Source organism: Argentina silus (genome assembly GCF_951799395.1).
Source record: "Argentina silus genome assembly, chromosome: 15".
Taxonomy (NCBI): domain Eukaryota; kingdom Metazoa; phylum Chordata; class Actinopteri; order Argentiniformes; family Argentinidae; genus Argentina; species Argentina silus.
This window is the reverse complement of record NC_139669.1, coordinates 5,116,007-5,136,768: the sequence shown is the minus strand read 5'-3', so window position 1 is coordinate 5,136,768 and position 20,762 is coordinate 5,116,007. Positions and strand designations below refer to the sequence as shown.

General features: G+C 44.7%; 1 protein-coding gene across 1 annotated transcript in view; it reads left to right on the top strand.

Annotated features, from left to right (window-relative positions):
• The window catches only part of apln (apelin), a 24,041-nt gene extending 13,953 nt beyond the window's left edge, over positions 1 to 10,088 (top strand). The window contains exons 2-3 of the mRNA XM_083686597.1: positions 369 to 541; positions 5,378 to 10,088. Coding sequence (XP_083542723.1) covers positions 369 to 535 — 167 coding nt within the window. The 3' untranslated portion in view covers positions 536 to 541; positions 5,378 to 10,088. The remainder of the gene's footprint in view (positions 1 to 368; positions 542 to 5,377) is intronic.
• The last annotated feature ends 10,674 nt before the right edge of the window (positions 10,089 to 20,762 follow it).

Genomic DNA, 20,762 nt, shown 5'->3' with positions numbered 1-20,762 from the left:
ATCTGTAATCTTGAAGCAAGTGACAGGGGACATGAGACACTAGGGATAGAGTGTCTCCCAGAGGTAGAGCTACATCTGCAGGGCTTTGGTTCCACCACATTGACTTGATGAACTATGGTGCTGGGTGGGCTAAAAGAGGCCCACACACAAACACTATCTATACATACTCTATCTTCGATTGCCTCATCCACTGTTGCTCTGATCCTTGTTTGGGCTGAACATACCAATTCAAGAGACCCACAGTTCTGGCTCAATGCAAAATCGTACCCCCCTGGCTGACCATGGGAATAGCAATAGCAATACTCATTGATGCATATGCAAAGTGGTAGCCATTTAAGAATCACTAAAAATCATCTTTGTTCCCACAGGTCCCATGGCCTCCACAGAGCATGGCAGAGAGCTAGAGGAGGCGGGCAATGTGAGGAAGCTAGTCCAGCAGAACCCTGTCCGGGGTGGTCAGACCCACAGACCGGCTGGCTGGAAGAGGAGACGCCCACGACCCCGTCTCTCCCACAAGGGGCCCATGCCGTTCTAGAGCAAGGTGAGACTTCTTTGGGTGTATTTTACATGTGTCGCCCTTACACTGTATCATGTGGTTGCCATATAGCTGTAATGGAAACGCAAACCTCTGTTCCATCTCAGCTATACAGTTAGTGTAGTTACTACAGTATATAGTAACAATTTATTATGCTGTTATTACAAAATCAAGAGAAGTAACTACAAGGCATTTAGACAACTTGATGTAAGCACTCTGTCTCTTCAAAAAAGAATGAATTGATGTGGAAACGTTTATTTTAGATGTGAGTGGATATGTTGTTGGATGACCTCATTCTACCTCTTGATGCCAAAGTTCGCTACAGATGTCAGCGAGTATTGTATCCCTTTTCCAGTAATCAAGACTGCTGATGAAAATATCGAGTTAGTGTGCGATTCCGCAGTCTGCACGGCTGATCCTTTTCTTGGCAGCATCACTCAGCATGTTTAGACAGCGAGTGGAAAAGTCAAACTGTAACAGGAAGACAAGGAAATTTGTAAGTGACCATCGCAGGTTCGCACTCAACTCAACCACAACACAGGGTCGTTATTGTTGGCACCGAGCAACAACAGGTCCTTACTAGTTTATTGGACTTTAGCCTCCTGGTTCTAACGTCTCCCACTCTCTCCGGAGGTTTTGTTTATGTAGCGAAACTCAATATGTTGCCTTTTGAAGAAAGATGATTATGCTTAGAAATGCTACCTGCATGAGTCAACTCTTCTGGAATAAAAGTTTTTTCTTCAATCTGATAAAGTCAATTAAAATCATTTACCTATGATAATACTAAGTGAGGTTGAGTTTCATGGCAGTAGCACTGTAGTGTATCTTTAACATGAAAGAATATTTGACTTTCCTTCAAGAAAAACAAGGCTTTGTGTGAAACTTCTTTCATCCATAAATCAGGGAAAATATTGTTCTCTCACTTTATTCTGGAGATGTATGCATTACATTATAAACGCTATTAAAAAAACAGACCCTATGTCATTCAATAAACTCAAAGCAGGTTTAATTTTTAAAGAACACATGAAACAACGGGCAACAGCCCGAGCAAGCATCTGAGCAGATCGTCACTACCCTCGCTCAGTATAGAAAGCTATGCTAGCCCATAGCCTCAGGTTGCACTTGTTGACCCTCCTTGATAACATGAGCTGTGCCGTGATGGTTTTCAATGGAGGCAGGGCATGTCCATGGAGTGAGAAGTAGAGGACCCATTCACATGTCTCTCCCAGACCCTGTGAAAGACAGGGGAGCTCGACTGGGCACAATACCCCTGCAGGAGGTGCCAACCACACAACGACAGCATGCAAAGACCCACCATAAATTAACCCCGTACCAGAGAGGGCTGTTTGGGGAGAGACAGACATGTCAGTCCCTTAAGGCATGGTTAATCAGTTTTAAAGGGAAGGGGATGAAAGACATAGGAGGTGAGAAGCTTCACTCCCCCAAGCTACCCACATAGGTTTTACAATCTATAGCGAATTATGGATTGTTATGGGGGTTTTTGGTGCAATTTTTGATGGAGTGAGAATTCTTTTGATTCGCCTCTCCCCATCAAAGAGAACTTCAGAGGCAACGGCACAAAGGTGAAAACAAAGAACAAGGCCCAAGCTATAGGGCATTCGGAGCTCAAGGGACAACACAGGACCTCAAAAGTTCAATGCTCTGCCCGGCCAATAAAATGTGAGCATTCTTTCAGCGCATCGAGTGGTCAATGCTTGTTTTCAGCTCCAGAATGCCGGCCACATAATGAAGGAAGCTTCAGGAAGTTGTGGAGCTCTATAAAAGGGAACGGCTCAGTGACTCACAATGCTGTCTCCACAAACACCACTTCAATCACAACAAGGCGAAAGATTTCTCTTTTTGTTCAGTTCCCTCTCCAGCTTCTCACTTGCCTTGCTAAGTTCATAGTTCACTTCATTGAAGGATTTTTTTTTTCTCTCTGAATCCTACAGCCATAGTAAGGCGTGCCAGTTTGCTCAACCTGACCAGCATGCCAATCACGACATTAGTGTGCGCTGGTTGGAATTTTGACACAGTTGGAAGACCCTATAGGATGATGGCATTGTCTGTTGTCCTGCCATAGTACATTGAGCTGATGCCAGAAATAAGCCCTTTTGAATGATGAACCTAATTTCATCAATCACAGTCTTTTTATCTATAGAGGCTTTTAACAAAAATCTACATTTGACCAAGGTTCTATTTGGATCTTGGAAGAGCATGTCTTATCTCCAGTATGTGAGAACCTTAGCCTTCCATAAATTCATCCATCTTACCCCAGTAGAGAGCAGTCTGACTGGGGAATTAACTCTTCACAAGCCCTGATAACCAGCAGGGATCCATCCAACCATCCACACCGAGAACCACATCGACTTGAAAGGCTTTGTCTTTGTTCATGTCTCCTCCTTTCTTTCTCTGCCTCTTCTGATGGGAAGCATGTCTTTAGAAACAGCTGCAGCAGCACATTGTTCCACCCAAGAGGAAAGATCTAAGCGTGAGTTCAACAGAGACATTGAATTAAAGAAAAGAGAGATTTCTTTGTGCTAGGCACGCTTGGATAAGTCATAATTGGTCTTGCACTAATTAGTGTACTGTATGAGTAGGGATAAGGGAAGGTGCTACACTTGACAATATCCACCAACCCCCCAGTCCCCCCTCCCCCCCCCCCCCACCACCACCACTAACAATACCTCCCTCCATTTCAGTGTCAAAGGCAACTCATCCATTATATTCTGGCACCTGTGAGATGAAGCCGACTTCTGCTGCATTACACAATCCAGATGTGAGGAAATATCAGAAGGCAGAAAGTTAAAAGACAGTAACCCAGGTCATCCCCTAGAGAGTCCCAGAGCTGGAGAGCTGCTGCAGAATCATCATGATCCTTAAGAGCTGTTGGATCAGAAAACATGGATATTTTAGAGACAACAGGATATTACAGAGACAAAGCCACGGGCAATTTCAACAGGACCTTGCGTCTCTTAGTGTGAGATAACCCTTTATTTGAAGGGTACTGACATAATGACTTAATGTCAAATTTGTCACCTCTTCACAGTGCATTTATAAGTAGCGCAGTACGTATTTCATGCAGGTTGACATTGAATGCTTTGTGTCAGTCGTTGACATTAGCGTGACATAAGAAAAAGCATGACAGGATGAAAAAGGTCCTTCATTCTCAGCATACAGTATGTCAGGCATTGGTAATAGCATAGGAGACCTTAAGATCGAATCCCATTGGTTAAATAAGCCTTTACACTATGTTAAGAGGCCTACTCTGTGACATGGTGCAGCATGTTGTTTTTCCTTCATGGAGGGAGCAACGTGTACTGTCAAGGTGCATTCTAAGAGGTGTTTGTTCATGGATGACTTGTATGGGAACTCCCACGTTCATGTATTATTTCAATCAGCCAACATATTGAATTGTCATTACCGCAGTTAGTCCTGTGCAACCCTTAGACTATGAATCATTCACGTATGCTCTATGAATGATTATATAACGGGGTGGATGAAAACAAGCATTGTGATTTGCTGAGGGTTGTTCGAAGCCGTGATTTAATAACTAAAAGGGCACAGATTTGGGCATCACGTTCCCTTGACAATGTTTGTAGTTTTGGGAACTATATTTCTCAGCGCAGGACAGAAACCACAGTCTATCTGCATTGATAATCTCTTTGTGGTTATGACTGTCATACACCCAAACTAAAGTAATGGTAATCTTTCTCATTCATAACACATACATGAAGCTCTATTCTCTGTCTATGTATAGCTATGTATAGCATTCATAACCTCTTCATGTATGCTCTAAAAATGATTTTCATACCCCTAAACTAAACTGATTCATTCATAAACTTGTTCATTCATGTCACTATATGGAGCGTTATTCACCTGCCATTAAGCACTACTAGTACTACTTTCTTACAATTCTTCCAAAAAAAATAGTACTACAGCTCTCTATCCTGTGCTAAAGCTCTCTATCAAACCAGTGTGTAGAGATAGTGTGCAACTTTTCATCCTTGACATTCACTTTCTGGTATGTTCAGAAGACCTCACTATACCTGAATGGGCTACACTGCTGAGGTCATACCATGGAGAAAATAAACAATATACAGAGACAAACAGCAATAACTGGGAGGACGAGCATGTACACATCGGAGCATCATGGCATTACACAACCACAGAAATATGTAATCTAGAAACAAGAGCAGGCTCTTATCAGTCAATGGACCCTGTTGTCGTGCAACAACGTTTTTTGAGAGCCCTCGCCATCTAAAATCTCTCTGAATTATCATGAAAACAAAGGAGATAAAAGGCAAGGAAAGATAAGGAACTGAACATTGACAGGAACTGAGCCAATTCCCTGAGCATACTGTACAGTTAGTTTTAAAAGGTCTGTTCCACGGTGATATACGTAATTGTTTATTTTTCTCCCTGAGAGAGTACGGCGAATCAGCTGGTTACATCTTTGTGTTTGTGGCAATGCCTGTGTAGTCACTCTGTATTTACTCTTTAACAACGATGTACGGTATCAACATTTTGTTACATAGTACATTTGTGATTGCATGGTCATGGATCTGAGCAGTTTGTGTTACTGTTATCACTGTTGTTTCTACAGTAATAACAACATTATTACACAGACATAAGAGCAACTTATCGTAATGTAAAGTTTTACTGTTTTTCAAACAGACATTGCCTTATTCGGCTTCTGAATATTTTACTGAAAGTACCAACCCAGAGTCCCAGAGGGCTTTCTGCTCTGAAGGAAAGATGATGTGCCTGCATGACTCATATACTGTAATGCCTGTGGAAAAAACAGCGGCCTTATGGCACTTTTCTGTTTTTATTTTGCAGGCACTGCTTCGAGCGCCCTCCCCCAGGTTCTGATTTCTATGCTCTTCCTTTGCCTTGGGGGTCCTTGCAACGAAGGGCCTACGCTTGCCCAGCCTGAAGAGTGATGTCCATAGCACCTGCTGGTTCTTCAAGCAACTCTTCTTCTGTCCACAAAAAATCAGGACAAGCCGCTCACCCTCAGCTCTAAGAAGAATTGGGGGCAGGGAATGGGGGGTGGGGGGTATTGAGCCCGAGCTACCAGATTCTATTTCTCTGTCTCTCTCTCTCTCACTCCCCGCTCTCTATCTCTCTATCTCTGTCTCCTCCCAAGTGTTTTTCTATCATTTGCTTTCTAGAGCCCTGTCATAGCTGTCTCCCCCAATGTCACACACTTTGCATGATGTGTGGTTGACAGGGGAGCCCGGTCCAAAGTCTTAGTCTTAAAGCGTCAGTCACCTCTTCTCCGTGGTGTGGTATTCCCATTCTGTCAGACCCAAGGTGACCACAGCCATTGATTCCATTGCCGTGTAGCTACTTCTGGCTTTACTAGTGAAAGGGTGGTGATCATGAGGAAGGGCAGTGGCAGAGTTTCAAAAGTTGACTGCATTTATCCTGAAGTTTTCAATTTATTACAAATGGCCGACCCATTGGAGCCAAGTTAGCGACTTCTCCCACGACATTCTCACCCGTCTGCTGCAAAAGTCAGTCCGTGGTTCTCCTCTCAGAAAGCGGAGAAAGGATAAGATCATTAACTTTTATTTCATGATCATTCTAACTAAATTACCATCGTAATTGGTGCTTTGTACTGTGTAACTACAAACATATGTGAAGTAAACTAAAATCAGACAGAGGCGAGGATTCTATTTAGTTGTTTGAAACAGCACACCTAGTCAATACCAATCTGCTTTCAGCACCACAATAATTCCTTAATCTGGAGGATACTTTAATCCAAAGATATTTCCATTTTACACAACCCGTTAACACCTTGGGGTTTAAACGATGTGCTGAAGGTTACAGCTACAATGTCCCTCCTGGGAATAGAATCCTCTCATCCCAAATCCCATTCCCAATTCAAATCCCATTCCCAAATCCCAATCCCATTCCCAAAACCATTCCCAATCCCATTCCCAGCCTCCTCGCCACTCTGCTGCCCTGAGCAGCTGCTCTCTCCGCGACTGTTAACTGGCAGGGGTGGTCCGCTCCTAACCGACAGACTATCGCTCCTTTTAATTAAGTGCCAAATAATAACCTACTCCACGATGCTGCCAGGAATGAAGGAAAATGAAAAGGAAAGAGAGAAACGAGAAACACATTACCTCTTGTTTGAAGTCTTTGAAACACTGACATATGCATTACGATATAAGATTCTTTAAGAACAACATCCCATTTAAAGGCAGTGGTAGCAAGGAGGACAGTTAAATTAGACCAAAAACACTTTCAGGCAGACATCAGTCAGCTCAGCAAATATACCACCATGTTCAGCCTACCAATAGTGCTCTCTTCTCTGACTGTTTAGCATCAGGCTGGATTGACCCTTAGAGATCTTTCGTTGACGGAATGCTATGCCTTTCCATCATACTGGAATATATTACTGTTTAGTTTAGATTTTTTTTGTTCTAGTTTCATTTTTTTTTTTCTCAGGGTGCTGTGATAGAAGCCTGTACCAGAGCAGTTTCTATTTTGCGCATTTATTTAAGAAACAACACAAACACACACATTTATATATGAGCATATTTACATATTACTGTATCTTTACTCTCCCGTCTGCATTATGCTACACCACTATAGCCATGTATCCAGATCCAGTCCTCGCTAGTCATTCTGGTTGTATGTATCCCTCTGTCGGGTACAGTTGCCTTTTTAGCTTGTACTTCCACAGCACAGGTGGTCGTGGCTTTGATCATTAAGGTCATTAAATCCAATGGCTAATCTCTCTCAGATGGGCCTCCCCAAGGCTGGCTGGGGCCACTCGCAGTCTGAGCTCATTGTCAAATTGGCTTAGATTGGAACCACACCCTTCCCCCTACCCTAACCCCCCCCCACCGCCCCCCCGTCCTCCCACCCCCTACCGCCTACCCACCCACCCCAATCCCCGCTGATTTATGTAACTATGTAACATGCTACAATTGTGACCTGTAGAGCAGACACCATCCAATCAGCATCCGGTTTGTTGTTAGGTGTAGGGGGGAATGGGGGAAATCTGTTTTTCGGTTGGTCCGTTAATCTAAATCTGGTTTCAACTATAGTTAAGAATGGCTTTCACTAGACCGTAGTGAAAAACATCCCAACACAAATGGCTTTCATAAACAACCAGGCAAGAAAGCTGGCACGTTGTTTTTCTAACCCGCTTAGTTATAACCTAGACTTTCAATATCAATATTATCTCTCTTCCATTGCCATTTCTCACACAGAGATTGGGAATATAAAGCAGAGTACTCTCAAGCACATCTGCTGCCTCCCAGCATGAGAAACTCTTATTAAGAGAGCATCTAAAATCACAGTGGTAATACACCCAGCCAAGCTCACCTTGATTAAAAATGTATTAAATCTTAGGGCCCTGTGAAGAGTAATAATTTCGCACCCATTATTATTTCATATCGTCTCAGACAGAGATGTAGATTTCATTAATGCTCCTTGGAAATGAGGCTCGGAGTGTCTCATGTATTATTGGAGGCGATAGTAGCAGGATATGGGCTGGGGTATATATGAGTTCTAAGCCACAGGAGTTCGGATGTTGGAGTAGATTGGGTCAGAATATGGGGTTTAAAATCACTATTTTCCTGTCTGAGAAGTTAGTGTGATGGAGCCAAGAGAGCGACATCTGTATCCTCACTGTTCTTCATGAATGTATCTTCACCATCTGCACCAGCTAAGCTGTCCCTCCAGGGAGTCGAGCAAACCAATGTTTATGTAGAATACAATACAGTACAATTTGAGTCCTGGTCTCCCAAAACTGCCCTCATCCCTGCTACAACACCCTGATGATGGTTATCAGTTGGATCCAACATCCAAAGCCAAATATCACACGATCCAAAGCCTCCAGTATCAATGAGGCCCATCAATCAACCTGGCTCTGCTCCAAGACTTCTCTGTAGGGGCACGCAAGGCTGCAACTTTGCAATTCCATTATGCTGCTGGAAAAACAAACCCTGAAAACAAGAGTCTCTTGATATGAAATGGTTTTCCAGTGTATTGTGACAATTTTTTGTTGTCTGATTCTTGTCTAGCTGGTTGTCCAAAGCTTACGTTTTTAAATACAGTGTTGGAAAAACTGTATCTTTTGTGGTCGTAACAATATAGAAATTTAGTCTGCAGCACAAGATCTCATGGACACGTGAAAGCTTTCAGGCATTCTCCTCCTGTAGAACCTAGCCCACAGCCCTCCCCTTGCACATCAGGTTAATGGGGCTTGTGGTGGAGAGGGACAAGCACGTCCAGGCTCAAACTGAAATGGTAAACCAATACATTACGCTCGCAGAGCAAAACCATTTTCCTTAATGGTCTTTTCCAGCAAGGCTTACACAAGAGAAACGATTCCCATCCTCTCATCTGTTTCCTCTAAATTTCTCCTCTTTGTTACATCACAAGGCCTGAGTAATGTCCCTATGCACTTGTTAGCATGTTTTCCCTGGTGTCACTTTTGTGTTTAGCTCCTTTTTTCACTTGTCGAAATGTGCATTTGGCTGGGGGCACGTTAGGAGTGGATCATCTGAGGAGGGATAGATATGTATGACTGGTGGAGGCAAGAAGAGAGAGGCTAGCAGCTAGCTAGCAGGCTAGCAAGTGATTAAAAAAAACAAAAAAAAACAGTAGCTTAGCCATGGTCACTGTATCAGTCTAGCTGTAGGCAGCCCCCACAAAGAGTCAATCAAACCTCTAGGTCTTTAATCTTTGATGTAACTGTCACATTCACTCAGCTCTCAACAATCGAAAAATCCCTTTCAAAATAAAACGAGTCCAAGATTTGACCGACCAAGGAAAACAGAAAAGAGTTAGCATGCAACACATTCCATGGTTTTACCTTGTGCATCTAAAGCCGGTCATCATATATCATGTACATGTCTGCAGGATCAAGTGGCTGAGATTCAATCCCCAAGCATTCACACTTTTCCACTGGCTGGGCAATCCATAGGATAACTAGATTTCATCCTCCGTGGGAAATGAGAATGATCTGTCATTATCTTGCAGCGTCAAATGAGACTTCATACCCAGAATAGAACAGGCCCCTCCTCCCTTTGATTGTGACATGTTCTCCATTTACAGGACATGGCCACTGTGTCCAGCACCATTCTGAGTAGTGTGAGGAGAACTCCTGAGTCTGTATAGGTGTACATGCCATCGCAACAGTGTTACTAGGTCACAAGCAAAATACAGTTAAAAAGACAATGTATTACTCCTGAACCTCTTTAATCCTGTTTAAGGTGTGTGCTCATATTACTCACCAGGCCAAATGTACAGTCCCTGTCTCTGTTTTGATGTTGAACTGGGCAAAAATAAATGAATAAATAAATAAATAAATGAATAAAACAAGTGTATCAGAAATGGTTGAAATACTGTGTACATATTTGAACTTTTGGTTTCTAATTTATAAAAGATAAGCTTTAGCTCTTGGAGTACTTATTTTATTTTTTCCTTTCATGCGTAGCTTTGTGTTTTTATTTTCTATTTCTGTAAAGTGTGTAAATATATCTTTATGATAATAAGTAATATTAAAAAATCTTATTTTAAGAAATCATTGTGTTGTGTCCATTTTGTAGTAGTCACTGAGGGTCTATAGAAAGATTTGTACAACCGACCATCAATGAATATCTATTTCAGTCCTGTCATCAGCTCTGGTATCACTGTTTACTAGTCTTGAAACTCTATCATGGCGAGGAAATAACCTTGGTCCCAAGGGACGGCTGTCATGGCCAATGCCAAGTGAATAGCCCATGCTAAATGCTGCGTGCATAGAAATTCTGCCACTGTCGAAAGCACATCGCTGTTGAAATGCTAAATCAAACTCAGGGCCATCAAGCAGCACCTCACCACTGACAGGCTCCCATACAGTAGCGTAAACTGCTCACTAAGCATGCGCTACATTAATACAGCATAACTGCTGCACATGGAGATAATGATAAGTCCAGCAGTATTAGCATTTAGCAATCATGCAAGTTATTACTGCACAAACCTCCTGATTCCAGCAGGATATTGTAGACACTCAGGGGCAGGATAATCTTAATCTTAAAGGAATCTAGCTCAAGCAATCACTGTTGACGTATTGTGTCAAAACATTTCTGTTTCCCATGAAAACTCTGTATATTATTGAACAGTTGCCTTAGGCTTAAACCTGCTTCTCTGATTGCCTTATAAAAATGACTACGTTTTGAAATAGGTTTAAGACGAAATACAGCAATAACCCCGCTTTGTTACTATCCTTTAATAAAATGTTCTAAACTAATTTTATAGCAAATTTTTATATTAAGGGTTCTATTCATTGAACCTTGAAAAAGCGTCAAATAAATGCACAAGTCCATGAAACCACAATAATGGCATAATAACTCCAGTATTGTGCAGTAATTGGACTAGGAATGTGAGAGACTTATTTAACCCTTCAAGAGAGGTGGCATGCTTACATTTCCTGTGCTGAGTGACAATCTGCGACAACTATATATTTTCACTGAGTGCCCCTTTAAAGTGTCTCTCTTGGTCCCACCTATCATGAAAGGAGTCCCTGGGGGAGTGAATAAGTCAGGAGAAATGTCCAGGGCTTTGCATGGGAGCCACACTCCCTCCCCGGCCCCCAGTGGGACCACTCTGGGAAGTGTCTGGTTAGCATGCAGAGTTGACATGCCGTGACAGACAGGAGGTACCCCTCTGAGCCAGCGCACCCCGAAACCGCCCAAGGTTATGTCATCAAACCCGGGTCAGCTGTATAATTGGGCAGGGGGTCATTTGGGCGATATGGAGCGTGACAATGAGGCTATAGAGTTACAGTGCTGTGCAGGGCAGGGAGCGTCGCCAGCGGGGCGTTACGGCGCCCCTGACGGCCCTTTTAACAGTTCAAGGTTCCGCACAAGAGAGGCTCCAGCCTGTTCACTGTCATTGCTGGAATGTGTGTCACTGCCTGTCTGCCTTCCAATCACATGAAGAAGTGGTGAGGGGCTGGGAGGATGGGGGGAGGGACGGGGGAGGGGGGGGGAGGGGGGGAGGGGGGGGTGTGGAGAGTCCATCAGTTTGAGTTGTGAGAAAATGGTCTGAGGCATGGAATATGATGAGCAAGGCACTATGGGTAATGAGTGTCAGACACAGTCAGTAACTCTCTTGTGGCACTCTTAATTATTGACGATCTCCCCACGGCTAGAGAGGGAAAGCAGGGGAATCTACTGTGAAGAGAGAGGCATACTGTGTGCTGTGGGAGCTATAACACAAGAGTGAGGCTGCAGGAGTAACATCTGGTCTGTTCTTGGCACTGAGTCCCAGGATCACTTCTGCCACATCATAAAAACCTTTACTACAGTTGGCGGGCCCACCATACCACCAACAAAGCCCTCAGAACCACTGACAGACTGACACTGGTGGGTGGATGCTGTCCAGTCAAACGCTCTGCTTCACCCACCTGGGCAGATCTAACTCATTTCAGATCAAGTGGATCTGACCATAGACTGCTGGACAACCTCTGGTTTAAATGTCAAACATTTCAAGGGGAGAAAGAGAGAGAGAGAGCACAACACCATGGGCAATTAACCACACAACGGTCTTGAGGTCTGAGGGGTGCCACTTGGACTTGGATGTGGTAGCCGGGAGGGGAGGTGTGTGTGTGTGGGGGGGGGGGGGAGTTGGGGGGGGGGGGGGGGGGGCTTCGTCTGCATCTGCGTCTGCTCGGAGGCGAAGGGGAAACACTCTGGATTGCAACCAGAGCCTGGAGCCAGGTAAGAGGCAGGAACAACAGGCTCTCTAATGCACCTCAGCTGTGTTAACACCAGCAGCTCTGCAGCGGCCACGGATCACTGGAGTGGTCATAAAAACAAGCCCAGCGCAAACACAGGGCAGCCAGGGAAGGGGGAGGGGGACTGGGGGAGGAGAGGAGAGGAGATGAGAGAGGGAGACGTCTGGCTCCTTCTGTTGTCAAGGTGGAGATTCCCTCCGAGGGAAGATGACGATGATGTCGGTGGGACCAGGAAGCCAGGGTGGGTGTCTCCTGGCATCATCCTGAGCCACTTTGAAGTTAGAGAGCGCTAACTTCTAAAACGGTACTTTGAGAATGCGGTGGGGTGTGTGGGTAGTTTGGACCCTTTTCTTGAACTCATTTGCCTCGTCAGTGAGCCAAAACTGTCCTCCAGGATTAAACCACAGGCTGTACAGCTCAGCCACATTAGCCTTACCTCGCAGACTGGGAACAAAGCAAATGCACTGGCCCATAGACTAATGTCTTCAGGGTCATACCTTTCCCATCATGAGATTGTTACACATTTGTGATCGGAGGAGGGCAGAGAAAGTCACCTTCCCCAGGTCCTGTTTGTAAGCAACTTTTGGGTGCAGTGGAAAGTATACGCACACACACACACACACACACACACACACACACACACACACACACACACGCACACACACACACACACGCACACACACACGCACACACACACACACACCCTAGGCTGGCTGTGGTCAGAGTAGCATGGAGGAGTCATGTCCAGAGAGGCCTGGGGTTGTTGGGGGATAACAAACACACACACACACACACACACACACACACACACACACACACACACAAACACACACACACGCACACGCACACGCACACGCACACACACACACACACACACACACACACACACACACACACACACACACACACACACACACACCCTAGGCTGGCTGTGGTCAGAGTAGCGTGGAGGAGTCATGTCCAGAGAGGCCTGGGGTTGTTGGGGGATAATGTACACAGTGCTAGGTTCTTTACGGTTGCATTTCTGCCAGTAAAAAAAAGTCCCCTCGGGGATCCTGTGACATTGTAAACAAGAGTCCTCTTGAGGATCCTGTGACATTGTAAAATGGAACAAGGCCTTGTGCTGTGTTGTCATGTTAAAAAAACTAAATATTATAAATTATAAATGTATTGAAGTGTTCTCTATTGTTGTTGTTGTTGTTGTTGTTGTTGTTGTTGGGAGACTTGTAATGTTAACACTTCCTCGTTTTCCACCAGTTGTTTCTAACAAGATGACAAGTAAATAGACCAGAACAACATTTAAGGTGTCAGTTTGTCTTTGAATCCCATAAGACAGGCCTATCTATAAGCACACCACACCGTGAGGCAACACATGCAAGCACACAATAATCTAACGTAAGCAGGGAGACAGGAAGCAGATCACAAGGGTGTCACCCAGAAAAGAAGGTTATCAGTGGTGTGCATGGTGGAGATTACCTGATAGGCTGACAATAGAACATCCTGGGTCCAGAAGGGCAGTTGATGAATACCATTCAAGGTCATGCCAGCAACCCCCTCGTCCCTTCCCCCCACCCCACCCCACCTCCACAACATTTAAAGAAACAATTTGCTGCTGATCAGGGGAGCCTTTCCAGAGTTATTATCTTGTTAGGGCCAGTTAAGAGGCCACGTCTCTGACGGCCGAGCCAGAGCCTGTCAGGAAAGCCTGCAGTCTGCGGGCTGCCATGCGAGCACAGAGGCGTTAACGGCCCGGGACCTGGCACGCAGACAGACAGGCAGAGAGCAACATGAGTCGCTACCCTCAAGGTATTCCCCCTAATCTTTCAAGTGGCAAATTCATCTCCTTTCTCCTCTGCTTGAAGGGCTTGAATGGATGTTATTGTCTGAACCCACTGGAGTTGACAACATTCAGGGAGCTTGTTTTACTAAAATTAGGGGATGTAGTTGTCAGGGCATGACAAGCTCTGTTCCGCTTTGTGTTTTCCCTGGGTTTTTTCTTCCATGAATGCAAATCGACTGGAAGGGCAGATCTAATAGAGTTATGTGGGCAGCTTCATTATGAAAGTATGGGACAGTCCATGAAAGATCAGGAAAAAATCCTGATCTAAACCATTCAACCTCTCCCTCTAGTCTTTGTAACGGAGGGGTATTCCAAAAAAAACAAATTGTACAATGAAACTGACCACAGTGCCTATGTCATTACTGGATTTCATACCCCTCAAAATAGAACATGGAAAACATATAACAGAGCCGGGACGAACAGAGCCGTGGTGTTGTGGCACACTATGACCTATAATGGGTCAGCAGCACTGGACCAGAGGCGTCTGATTGGCTGCCTCTCCGGGCCTGAGGCCTCTGAGGAGGGGAGCCATCATGAAATTGAACAGGATCAGCAAATCACTGTCAGGTGGCCACCGGCTAACAGAAGAACAGAAAGAAACGCATTTTCTCTTAAGCTTCAGGGAGTTTACAGAACACAAGGGAGAGAGAAGCAAGGTTAGACTACAATTCGCAATTTGGCATAATAGACACGTGTCAACACAATAATCTCAAAACACAACCCCTGAATAAGCTCATAAACACAACCCCTGAATAAGCCAGAGGAGAAATCAAGCTTCTACATCTTGATAGTAGCTTCCCACTTCCAACAACATTATCTCAAGCTGCTTGAGTGCATTTGGGTACTTGGAAAGTAGTACTACTAGAAAACCTTGGCTTGAGAGCTTCATTCAACCGAAAGGACAGAAACAGGTTTCCTTTATGAATACTTTTTGGCTCATAAATGCATTAGTATGCATTTATGCTAAGTGAAGAAGCAGTATTTGGGTGATGTCCAGACAGCTCTAATCTGCCAACATGGATTAGATGAACCCTATTAAAATATGTGTAATAGCAGATTTCCTTTAAATCACTGCCAAAGCTCTACACTTTAACACACTTTTGAAGATGTTCACGAATACCCTCCCTATTAACCGCCAGTCTTAATGATGTCTTAATGCAGGTCAACTCCCAGGCTTCACAAACCAGCTGCACTGAAATAGAGAAAGTGGATAGAGAGAAGAAGAGAGAGAGAGAAAGAGAGAGAGAGAGAGAGAGAGAGTGTATGAACATGGAGCACGCCTAGGAACAGCAGCTCTTCCTCCTCCTCCTCCTCCTCCTCCTCCTCCTCCTCTCTCTCTCTCCCTCCCTCCCTCGCTCCCTCCCTCCCCCCTCCCTCCCTCTCTTATCAGTCAGGACAGCCAGCTGAGCAGCTCACAGACACAGCAGTCTCAGGTCCAGCCAAGCCTTTTCCTGGCACCTCTCCCCCACTACGGAGAGATGAGTTTGTAGTCCCAGCTACACCTCTGTGTGAAGCCCAGCAAACAGCAGGCAGCAGCAGTTGCAAGCACATCGTTTATTGTCCAGATGTCCAACTGGTCTGGTCTGAGCCACTGATTGCCTTGAAAATGGCAGGCAGCTGTTCAGAGAGAGCTACTCAAACTGTGTATAGCTAGAGAATATTGTATACAGTTATGAATGCAAATATGAGCCATATGCAAATATAAGAGAATTGTCCTTGCCCCTGAAATCCCACCAGAGCAAATCTGCATTTTCTCATTTCTCCTTTAGGTCCTTAATTGATTAAAAATTCAGCAATATGGTAATATCAGGCGTGTTACTGTGACTAGGGGTTTCAGGCAATATGCGAAGTTGAGTCCCCACGGTGAATCAAAGTGGTGTCTTATCTGCTAATTATTTTTTCTGAATTGTTTATCAAACACACACCCTGAAGACCTTCCTGTCCTGCTCCTCCTCTTCGTCTGTGGATGCGTCTCTGGTAAGCATTCCTGGTGCAGGGTTAGTAAACACAGACGGTGGAGTATGCAGAGGAGACAAGTAGTGGGGCCGACAGCCAGGGATACACAGAGATGCAGGCCTGGGGTTGCTAGAGGTGTTTATATACAGCACTGTAGAGAGCACAGGGTTCTAGAGGGGTATATACAGCACTGTAGAGAGCCCAGGGTTCTAGAGGGGTATATACAGCACTGTAGAGAGCCCAGGGTTCTAGAGGGGTATATACAGCACTGTAGAGAGCACAGGGTTCTAGAGGGGTTCTAGAGGATTCGCATATAGACAGAAGGCTGTAGTTGCTGTACTCTATATGCTACAGAGGGACACATAACATAGAGTAGAGAGTACAGCCAGAGTACAGTATGGCCCCTGAGTTCCAGGAGAATGGATCCTCCCAACAGCAGGCAAACAGCAGCAGCCGCCAAGGCCACAGGACAGGCGTGTTGTCGGGCACTGGACCAGCCTTGGTCCAGCCAATCACAGCTCAGACAAACACGGGGATTATCAAATGTACATACACACAGATAAGGGTGGCACTGGAGAGGGGTGATTTGGCAGTATGGACCTGCTCTCCAAAGGTCAAGTGTGTGTGTGTGTGTGTGTGTGTGTGTGTGTGTGTGTGTGTGTGTGTGTGTGTGTGTGCCTATAACACTCCAAGTAAGTGGAAAATGAGGTCTAACATTGAAAAACCTGAACTATCCCTTTAATTACAGTACCACCTGTTAGTGTATAGCGCTGTCTGTGGTATTTCTTAAAATCACTGACCTTATACTCAGGAGTTCAAAACTTCATGCGGATAGAGTACAGATACAGTATTGAAAAATTCACAAATTCTCTTAGACATGATTAATGTTTCTGTCACCTAAATGTAGCAATTTCCAGCACAATTCAACTAAATAGCCTTGCGCATGGTGAGAAAATTACCAACATTTTGAACATTAACAGCCAACTCACTTTTCTCTTTGCCAAGGAAAGTTTATCCACATGGGGGCCATCTCCTCAACAGTTACTCAGTTGTGTAAACATGACCTCTGGTACACTAACAGCCTGAAATATTGTAGATGTAATCTCATTCCACGGGGGACATGCAGTAAAACCAGACTCCCAAGCATGAGTGGCTCATATCACACAAATCACGCAAACCCAGCAGCCAGTACATCTACCGTATAATAGTAGCAAATAAAGCCACGTTCTCACATTCAATTCAGTTCAATTCAATTCAATTCAATTCAATTCAATTCAATTCAATTCAATTCAATTCAATTCAATTCAATTCAATTCAATTCAATTCAATAAACACAGAAAATAGAGTCCAACAAAAGAGTGTGCGTGTGTGTGTGTGCGTGTGTGTGTGTGTGTGTGTGTGTGTGTGTGTGTGTGTGTGTGTGTGTGTGTGTGTGTGCGTGTGTATGTGTGTGTGTGTGTGTGTGTGTGTGTGTGTGTGTGTGTTTAGCCTTGAGTAATTCTATGCTCAGAGTAAACGGTTAGGACCCCAGAATGAAGTGGACTGGGCACGGACACGCTGGCCACTGGGTACCTCGTCATGTGCCAGCAACACAGCTAAAAATACAGCTCGGCGACACAAACACAGAAACAAACTAGCACAGCCCTGTGAGTAAGACCCAGTCAACATCTGCTGAAAAACAATGCAGTTCTGCGCCTGACTAGGATCCAGTATGTAACACATTATTACCTCATTGGCTGCACTTCATTAGCAGTCTGGTAAACATGTGGGAGCTCAGGGCGACCACAACTGAGAGATTACTGTAAGATAGGGATCTGCTACTTATGGCTGCTGCCAATGGGTCATTTCCACCCTAGTTCACTCTATGGTCAAATACAGCCACTGAGCAGGAGGTTGGTCAAAATGCACTTAGCCAAAAAAATCGAATGGTTCTGAAAACACCCTGAACTCCAGTTCATACTGTACAATATCCATACAGGCAGCCTGCCTCCTCATAGACTCTGTTCACAGCCTCTGTCATCGCTAAGAGTCTTCCCTGTAATGGGAGGCATGCTATGGGAAGTGTTGACGTCTTATGGATGCCCTGTCATGTAGCAGACCCCCGATCTCCATCTGTACAGTATGCATGCATTAGATGACAGAGAGGCAGATGGTTGAGTATAACATGCCCTGAGCTGAGCATCAATGGGAAGAAAAGTGCCCTCGGTTCCTGATGACTGGACCGAAGATGACTAACTGAGGCACTCGGAGACGAGAGGCCGGGTATCTCTGAGATATCTTTGATCTTTTTGTGACAACACCTACTTACTTATGTACATTACATTGCCTTACACTTGAACCCTCCTTTTTTGTGGTGTTACTCTATGTTGTGCAGCAGTGTGTGCGTGTGTGTGTGTGTGTGTGTGTGTGTGCGTGCGTGCGTGCGTGCGTGCGTGCGTGCGTGCGTGCGTGCGTGCGTGTGTGTGCGTGCTCATATGCGGCATAATGTTCTCACAATCATGTACAGTACAGTATACAGCACAGTAAATCACCACCATGCAGAACCCCAGATCTGCACACACGAGACTAAGTCTCTTTCTATCCATAAAAAATAGTGCCCTTGTATATTCCCCCTAGACCTCCCCCTTGTAAGGGAGTCTGATGTTTATGCAGTTGCCATGGCAAGGGATATCCTTTAGAGAGGGAGCAAGCTAGGTGTCGCACGATCCATATCATCCTTCGCTCCCTTCCCTCCTTCCCTCTTCAGACGAGAACCCTGGGTGTCAACCACAGAAATACCATCTCTACACCCCGCAGTCTGCATGTGCACAAGAGGGAACAAAGGCACGAGTTGCACTAAATCCAGACAGAATTTATTTGTGCATAAATCGTAATGCCACCCAGAAGCACACTGGGAGTAATGGATATCTACTAGACACAGGGAAAGAAAAATATTCCCACAAATGTGGAGTATGTCCTACGGTAACAAATATCACATGAATTCAGTATTTTTATCTTCTGCTCTGTCTTTGCTCGCCTTTTAAAGGTTTATATGAGATCTTCACTGTCTCCAAGAGGTATTGTATTCCCTATGAGACAAGCTCATATATGTGTATACCAGGAAAAACAAGCTTTCTCATAAAAACTAGTATAAACATGTAAACATGCACTGTATGAAGGGAAATTAATATCCCCTTGCATTTGTAGGTTAGGACTACTTTGGATATCCTTAGATATTCAATAGTGCTTTATGAGGTCACATTATATTAGAAACCATGCAATTGGCTTAATTATCAATTAACAGGGTTAATGCTCTCTGGCTTAAATCAGTCAGGCAATACATATGGCAAGTGTTTGTGTTCGGAGGGTATTTTGACTGTTGCCAGTAAAGAGAAGATTGTAAGTTTCCCTTAAGCTAGTAATTTCCTATAAAAGTTACAATGCATCAATCTTTGCTGTTCTTTCAATGGTAAAACAACATTTATTTTTAGATACTCACATGAAAACAATTAAAACCATTTTAAAAAGCACTCAGTAATGTTACCATTCAGCCAACGGCGCTTTGGCAAGAGTAGAATGAAAATGTGCACCTTTGACGTGTAGTGTTTAGTGTAGGCCCATAAAGTCGAGGGCTTAAAGCTTTCAGAAATGCGGTCTTTATTCAAGAAGCACATTTGGTGTTCCCTCTACCTCACTCTCCGCCACAGATTTGTCTTCATCTCAGGACGGCTGCTGCGTCTGGGCCTGGCCGCCAGCTCCTCTCTGCGCGTTTGATGATTAAATACATTCTGATTTGCCGGGCTATGTTGTAAACTTCCTGTGTGGTTGCACTGTCAGGTCTGCGTTCTACACCACCAGTCCCACAAGGCCCTTGTGAGAACGCCATTATTATCCCTGCAAATTAGTCTGGTTAACCCGCCTCTCCTCCAACTCACTCTGCTTTAGACCCTCATTTTTCACCCTGTCTGGATTCTGGACCAGGGATCGGAGGTGGGGGTGGAGGGGAGGTTGGCTGTCTCGGACACCCACCCCCCCCCCCTTCTCCCCCCGTCTCCCATCCCCCTGCCCAGGCAGATCGTAGCCCCTGTGAATATTAAACAGCACCGACTGCAGGAATGTTGGGGCTAAATTGGCAGCAGATGTTGTTGGGGGGGATTCAGTTAAGAAGTGTTTTGTCTGCAAACGGAGCTGTAAAACATCGCAAAGCTGACAACTCCTCCGGTGAACCTCCGCAAGGAGCAAAGGCACACAGAGACGATGGGCCCAGTGGCTCTACTAAGGTTCACCGCCGGCTAAACACTCAACCAGGCATTTAATGGTCACTTATTAAGGGGCTTCAGGAAACAAGTTGAGAAGGGAGAGACTTCTTAAACTTTGAATACAACAGGGATTGAGTCGATGTAGAGCACTTGAGCCTGTCCCCCATTGAAGGTAATAGGATGGGGGGGATGGAATTCCGAGATTAATTGGTGGATAACCTTCTTACCACCAGTGAGTAATCTCAATTTGCTCCATATGTTGACCTCCTTTATGTGGTCCTCCAAAGGTTTTATCCAGATAACTAAAGACATGTAGGGTCTGTCTGCAGGGCACAGGCTGTGTAGCTTAGGTATAGGCGTCTTACGTCAGCTAACAGGCAATTGAATTTGAGATTAGATTGGTCCCAGTATTTATAATGTGATCGTAAAACTATAGAATTCATG